This window comes from Triticum aestivum, chromosome 5A (genome assembly GCF_018294505.1).
Source record: "Triticum aestivum cultivar Chinese Spring chromosome 5A, IWGSC CS RefSeq v2.1, whole genome shotgun sequence".
Lineage (NCBI taxonomy): Eukaryota > Viridiplantae > Streptophyta > Magnoliopsida > Poales > Poaceae > Triticum > Triticum aestivum.
In genome coordinates, this window is record NC_057806.1 from 689,009,819 (window position 1) to 689,017,178 (window position 7,360).

Genomic DNA, 7,360 nt, shown 5'->3' on the forward strand with positions numbered 1-7,360 from the left:
TCTTTCTTTGGATTCAAAATAGAAGAATAAAAGAATAAGTAGAAGAATCAAGTTAAGTCAATTAAAAAAAGGTAAATGGCCGAGGGAGAGGATGTTATAAACACAGTTTAAACAACACATAGAATGAATTTTAGATTATGAGCACTCTCAAAATCATCTATAAAAGGATGATGGTATTATCCGCATATTGCAACACATTAGTCCCATCATTAACACTTTCACCAACCCACTTTTTTTGTCCATGTCTAATAACATGGCCAAAGCATCAGCAACCAGATCAAACATCAGAGGGGACAAAGAATCCCCCTGCCTCAGACCTTTATGAGTAGGGAAAAAATAACCTACATTTATTATTGATTTTGATGCCAACATCCCAACTTCTAATAGTGTACATGACCATGTAAATCCATTTACCAAGGAAACCTTTAATTTTAAGCATTTGCATGACAATGACCCATTTGATTTTGTCATGGGCTTTTTTAAAGTCAACCTTGAAAAATCAGAGCGCTTTGTTTCTTCACATGAATATTGTTCACAGCTTCATGTAAAATTTGCACTCCATCCATAATATATCTCCCCTTGACAAAGACAGTTTGCATGGGAGAAATTATCTCTCCAATAACCCCATTTAGCCTATTCATAAGAACTTTAGTGAAAAAATTAATTCACATTTAACAGGCTGGTAGGCCTAATTTTTTTTATTTTGATTAGCGTCCTTAGTTTTAGGAATTAGGATGATAATCACATAACTAACCCTAGATATATCCAAATCACCTCTGAAAATCATCAATAAGAGCTTTAAGATCAAATTTGACCAGTTCCCAAAAATGTTGATAGAATTCAACAGTAGAACCATTGGGTCCAGAAGATTTATTATGTGCCATACTAACGACAACACATCTTATTTCTTCCATGAAAAACTCTGCAGTTAATTTCTCTACAGCTTCAGAAGGTATAGTTTTGGGATCCTCTAGATATAAAGATATAGAAGTGATATCAGGATGTCCAAAGTTTTTATAAAAAGTTGGTAATATGAGTAATCAACTCTTTGTGTCCCTCAATTCGCGCCTCCTCTTGATCCAGGGAGGATAACCTGTGGACACTTGGTGGACCAGAAACAGGAAGGCAAGATATATCCAAGAAATAAGTAACGGAGTAAAAGGTAAGATCATCATGGTATAGTAGTTCCACTACTTTCTCGTTTCCAAGGTTCAATTACATATTTTGCGCGCACATCCTGGCTGCGCGATTTCCACCACAAAAAACACTTGATGTTACACCACCATTTCACCTATAACATCGTCGCTAATCAGCGATAACCTGACCACCTTAGAATAAAACAATGCACCCGAAGAACGCTATACTTCAGCAACGTAGTATGTTCAGAGCTGCTGTTGCTGTTGTTGCTGCTGATCATTGCTTAGCATTGCCGAAAAGGGTCTGGAGAACGGTGTCACCTAGCCCGGGGACCGGCGACAGGAAATGCCCGGTCGCGGGGAGCTCATGGTAGTTCACCCAGCTGAGCCGGCTGACGATGTGCCTCTGCAGCACCACGGGCACCAGGCCGTCCTCGTCGCCCTGCCAGATGTGCACGGGGCAAGGCGGCTTCGGCAGGCTCATCGGGTCGAACTCCCACTTGCCGAACATCACCATCATGTCGCGGTAGTACGACTCGTGGATGCCCTGCTGTGTTGCCAGTTCCATCTTCTGCAAGATCAAAGAAATCTTGTTAGGTGGTAAGATCATAAGCACTGCTGTTCAGTAGTGATGACAATGGTGGAGCTGAGGTAGACCTGCTGGAATGTGCCATCGGCCTTGAGCTTGGCGCGGATCTCGGCGTCGCGCTTATTGGGGAGCGGCGTGGTGCCGGCCACGACGGTGGAGGTGGGCAGCCAGCTCTGATCCATCCACCAGTGGAGGATGCCAGGGGCGTAATGTGACACACGCAGCGCCCACTGGTCGCCCACCTCCTGCTTTTTGTACACCTCCGCGGCGAGATCCGCAGGGAAGCCCGGCCACCAGTAGTTCACCACCGGAGCCATCATTGCAGCTCCAGCAATCCTGCATCACAGAGTGATCACCGTTTATCAAACACTGATGTTGCCACAAACAAGTTATTAGCTGCTTGGTCTTGAGCAGAGTTCTCTGGCATGACTGGCACTGCGCTGTTTACCTTTCAGGGATGTACTTGAGGGCGCCCCAGACAGCATGGCAGCCAAGGGAGATGCCGATCACGTAGAATTTAGGGCCTAATCCTAGTGCGTCAGCAAGCTCCTCGACGTCGAGCGCTGCGCTTTTCACAGATCGGTTAGGGTTCGGGTCACTCTCGCCATATCCGGCACGGTCGAAACCCACCATGTACACGCCTAGCTCTTCAGCCACTTCCTGAAAACCAACATTTAGGTTCACACGTTAGCATCCGAGACAAAATGCGAAGTGAATGAGCAGCATATGACATCTGGAAAGTAAGCATCAGAGTGTAAATATGCTCATTATCTAGTTGGAACTTTCCATACAAAGAATTAGTCAGCACTTGCATAACATGAGGAAATCTTCATTCTTGTCGGCAACTAATAAGGACACGTGTTGTTTCGTCAGAAAGAAAAGGTCTTCAGAGGAAACGTTCAGCCTATATATGACATGGTCATGGTCAAGTAGAGAACAATGGCATTGGTAGTAGGAGTATTTGTCAAGCTGAAAAAACAGAGGAACCAGCAGATGGGCACCAACTAATCCGAATTTAAATAATGCCATTGAAATAGTAGGATGGAGTTCTGCAGAAAAGTACTACTCAAGTGCTACTAATCAACTACGAAATTCCAGCATTGCAATGCAGTTTGTGAAGCCTAAATGTTTGCTCTGAATCCTCTGACCAGCCAGATTACAAAATTTATGCATCCTTGAATAGCAACATGACAATTTCTAAGAACATCCAAAAAAAAGCTAGTATGATCTTCTCCAGCGGACGATCCCCAATTCGGCAATCCAATCCGCTGGATACAAAATCTCCCGGTTTGGAAGCCTACACGTGCTCTGATGCTCGCCATTGTCGCGGCGGCTAAAGCTGAAGTCGCTCTACAGGGTAGCTTAGCGGAGCGCAGGGGAAGCGCGGACCGACGTGTACTGACCAGCGAGGGGCGGATGGTGTCGTGGCGGGAGCCGGTGAAGCCGTGGGAGAAGACGACCTTGTAGCGCGCGTCCTCCTTGCGCGCCCCGGACTCGGCGTAGGCGAGGTGGCGGCCGTCGCTGAGCCGGACCCTGGGCGCCGTCACCGGGGGCCCGCCGGGCGTCCCGCAGATCCGCGGCGGCGGCGGCGGCGGCTTCACTGCCCCGTAGATCCACCTCCCCAGCGCGCCCGCCAGCGGGCCCATGGGCGACCCCGTTCCGCCCCCCCCCCCCCCCCCCCCCCCCCCCCCCGGACCCTCCTGGCGCCGCAGCTCAGCACCGGCGCCTTGCACAGCAGCTCCATTGCCGGGCTGGCGCGGTGGATGGGGTGGAGTGGACCTCTCCCTGCTGCCGGCCGCCTCCCCTCCTAATTGGGCACTACTAGGAGGGAGGGAGGGAGGGAGGAGTATGACGTAGTATCGGCTCTCCTGAACTAAAAAACGGTCACGTGTGAGGGGAGATGAGATCCACCCTCGGTCGCGGTGAAGCGGCCGCCATTAATTGTTGCTCCTCCACGCGTTCCACGGGATTTCACAGGTCACCGTCGTGTCTAGGAGATGAAGCTGGGGGAGGTGGGGAGCAAAGCTGGCATCTTTATTTTCCCTGGTCGTCGCCGGCTGCTCCTCCTCCAACCACACGCCGACAGACAAATCTGTGCTCCTACCACACCGCACCGAACAGGTTGAGTCAGACCGGCCGGTTCGAATCCTTGAGACTCCGTCCAGAATAGAACTGCTACTTCTCCATCTTTGAACAGTCCGGCCAAAAGACACGGAAGAAGGTTACGTGAGGCTCTGCTCAGCTCGGAAAGCTAAGGCTCAACAGCTTGCCTCTCTGCCCGTTCATGCAGACGGCAACGTGTGCGGATACGGACAGTGATATACTCCTACTGCTGTACTAGACTAGAAGATGTACTGTGCTGTGCTGTGCTGTGCTGGGACGCAAAGAGGAACACGCTGCACCTATCTGGCTCAACAGGGACGTGCCCTGCCTCTGGCCAGTGGCAGTTTGGAACACGTATTAGTCGGCCACCGAGCACGTCCTTTTCTTGTGTTTGTTGAACCAAAATGTTTATCATCGGTTCATCACTGTGCTGCAGATGACGGGATGCTTAAGGTGGCTAAGCCCTTTCTTTCTTTCTTCTGGCCTCGCTTTCAAATTGAGAAATGACTTCGACCTGCCTAAGGAACAAAGTCCCACCAAACATCAACGACTTTTTCCCGGGGAGTTGGGCGCCATCGGCGACAGCGCTGGCTCACCCAACGAACGAGCCAACAAGAGAATTGATTCGATTCGATCTCCCACCCAACCCAACGTGCGTCCAGCTTCATTTGATTCTTCAGCTTTATGCACCGCGGACACGGCCGGTTTCCCGTCAGCTAAGCATTAGCTAGCGTACGCGCTAAATCATATCTATCATCGCGGCCAAGTGAGCTGCCAATCATTCGTACAGTTGGGCCACAGACAACCGTACTTTAATCAGCTGGATGCTAGTAGTAGCTAGCTGTGAATGACAGCACAGTTGGATTGGGTTCCTGACCCGATCAAACGGAGACTAATGCATTATTATAGTAAGTAATCGGCCGGCGCCGGAGAGAGATTAAACTAGACATGCGACGCCGGACGGCTAGCCGGGGCACAGAAGGTGAACGGTACCTGGGTGGCGCGGACGCTGTCCTCGCGGGAACCGGTGAAGCCGTGGGAGAAGACGACCCTGAAGCGGGCCTGCTCCTTGGGAACGCCGCTCTCGCAGTAGGCCAGGTGCCGCCCGTCGCGCAGGGTGACCCGGGGCGCGGTCACCGGGGGCCCGCCCGGCGAGCCGCAGAGCTTGGGCGCGGGCGGGTCGGCGGCGCGGGACAGCCAGCCGGCCAGCGACCCCAGCATGGCGGCCGCGGGCGCCGGCGACATCATGTCGTCGCCCTTGCGGCTCCTCGCCTCCTCGTCCCACACCTGCGGCATCGACGTCACCCACATGCTGGCTGCCTTGGTTTCTTCTTGTTGCGTGGGCGGGCGGCGAAGTTGAAAAATGGAGCCGGTGTGGTGGGATTGCTTGTGGGCGAGGCGAGGCGAGGTGGCGGTGGTGGTTCTCGGTCGCTGCCTAACTCGGCACGGGCGTGGCGCTACTTATAAGCACGGAGGCGTGGCTGACCGGAGGGAGAGTTGGTGGGTGAGTGGCCGGGAGGGAGGCAGCTTTCTTCACCTACCGACTAGCGTGGCGTGGACGCATCGCACGAACGCGGATTGGACTCCGGCGTCGATGAAATTCTCGAGTGGAATAGTATGCGGGGAAGACTCCACTAGCTAGCTAAGCTAGGTAGCCACTCGTGCGGTCGTGGCATTCTATTCGTGCGCTCCAGTGGATGGAGTGGTGGTAGTGTTTCACTGTTTTGGACAAACACACGATAACGCACATCCCGACCCTCGCACAAACACATGACAAGGCACATCCCGACCCTCGCGTCGTCTACCCAGGGGCGCCGCCAGAGACCCTTGCGCGGCGGCGGCGGGCCCAGCGTCGAAGGAACCGGGATATGGTCGCGGCGGCAATCTCTTGGAGCGTGGCCGGGAGGGAGTGGCGCACAGCAGCCAGGGCGCGCGGCAGCCACACTACCCTTGATGATCCGCGGGATCCTGGGTCTCCGGCAATGGTGGGCATGGCGGCAGCCGCGAATCTGGATCCCATCCAGATCAGTCGTTAACTCAACTCTTCATGTGGATGGTCGGCGGCGCGGTGAGGGCTCCGGTAAGGGGATGGAGGATCTCCGCTGGAGAACCGGTGGCGCCATACGTCTTCATTGCGAAGCTTCGGGTGTTTCCAGGCTTCCAGCCAGCCGCGAGATCAGGACGATGCGGCTTCCGGTGAAAACTGTGCCTGACTGTGGTCTTGGTGGACGAGGGCGGCGTCTCCGGCGTCGTTTTCTTCTTGAGACATCATTGTTGCAGGTCACGTCAACTCGATCAGGATGTTTCGGGAGAAACCCTAGATCTGGGTCTACCGGATTGGACAATACGGCGCCTTCGGTGTTGTTCTCTCTCCTAGGGCATCATTTTGGAGCAAGTGCTGGTTGGAGATGACAAGAGGAGGAGGAGTGTTACATCTATTGCAAGGCTGACGGCGGATCCTGACGGCATGGTGCGGTGGAGTTTCAGCAACGGGCGCGTATGGATGGATATACGCAGAACAATGGCGTTGTCTGGCGCCGTGGTGGCGTTGACGGCAGGCTTGACAAGGTTGGTGTGTCAGTACCTACTCTGAAGATGGATCGGTAGAAGATGGCGGCGGCGGCCTCTGAGAATGCGTCGGACCGGTGTGTGACTCAGTCCCGGCATTGTGGCTTGGATGGGGCATACGGCTTTAGATGCTAGCCTTTGGTGCAATGTCTGTTTGGTATGGCTCGGACATTCGGCACCCCTTCATCAAGGGGATAGGAGTAGCGACAGGTGTTGTCAAGATGATGGCGTCTTTATAAATAATTAATAAAATAGATATATGCATCGTCCAAATGCAGAGGCCGGGACATATCCTCCTTTCTCAAAAAAAGAGAGAGCAGTGTTTTCGCCTGTGTGGCGCCATTCCATCGCCGCTGGTACGTACGTGCGCGTGATGTGAGCAAAAAGAGCCAGGGAACAACCGTGTGTGTGAGTGGGTGGCCACTGGCTAGTTGCCGCCCGCGTGGGTGCGCGACCGGCCGGTGCGCACCACGGCGATCCACGGCCGGAAAAGAATGTCACGTACCAGGTTCCATGCATGCATGCATGCCGTGCATGCGGGCGGCGCGCCAAGGCCACGCTCGTGCTCGTGGAGGCCTCAAGGGAAACAAAACAATCGAGTTCCTCGTTTCTCGCCCCGCCAAGATTAGTATATTCGCCGGTGCGGCGGTGACCATGCGCACTGCCCGGCGAACGGCAGCGATCGATCATGGCGGTCCACCGGCCGAAAAATATATGTATGCAGCCGTTGTGCGCCAAAAGCGGACAACACTCACTCGCTTCCCTCGGCGCCTTTTTCGTCGTGCGGGAACCGTGGAAAGATGATCGCACGAGCGCGCGTGATGAGCGGCGCCTTTCCATGATGCCGGGTGACTGGCTGGTGAGCGACGGCTGACGGCGGCCGGGTGACCAGTAGTGCATGCAGTGTGTGGTGGACAGTGCGCACCATGTAGGCGTCCAACACATCAATTGGCATGGAAAACTG

General features: G+C 53.6%; 1 protein-coding gene across 2 annotated transcripts; it reads right to left on the reverse strand.

Annotated features, from left to right (window-relative positions):
• Nucleotides 1–1,156: 1,156 nt before the first annotated feature.
• Nucleotides 1,157–5,273, reverse strand: LOC123106017 (uncharacterized). Of its 2 annotated transcripts, none has more exons than XM_044528212.1 (4): nt 4,822–5,273; nt 2,174–2,385; nt 1,794–2,061; nt 1,157–1,707 (listed from the first exon to the last, which is right to left on the reverse strand). In XM_044528212.1, exons 1-4 carry the CDS (start codon nt 5,137–5,139, stop codon nt 1,414–1,416), a joined length of 1,092 nt encoding a protein of 363 aa, XP_044384147.1. In that variant the 5' UTR covers nt 5,140–5,273; the 3' UTR covers nt 1,157–1,413. The 2 variants fall into 2 exon arrangements, with proteins under 2 accessions (XP_044384147.1, XP_044384148.1); XM_044528213.1 differs by lacking the exon at nt 4,822–5,273 and adding an exon at nt 3,129–3,393.
• Between the last annotated feature and the right edge of the window lie 2,087 nt (nt 5,274–7,360).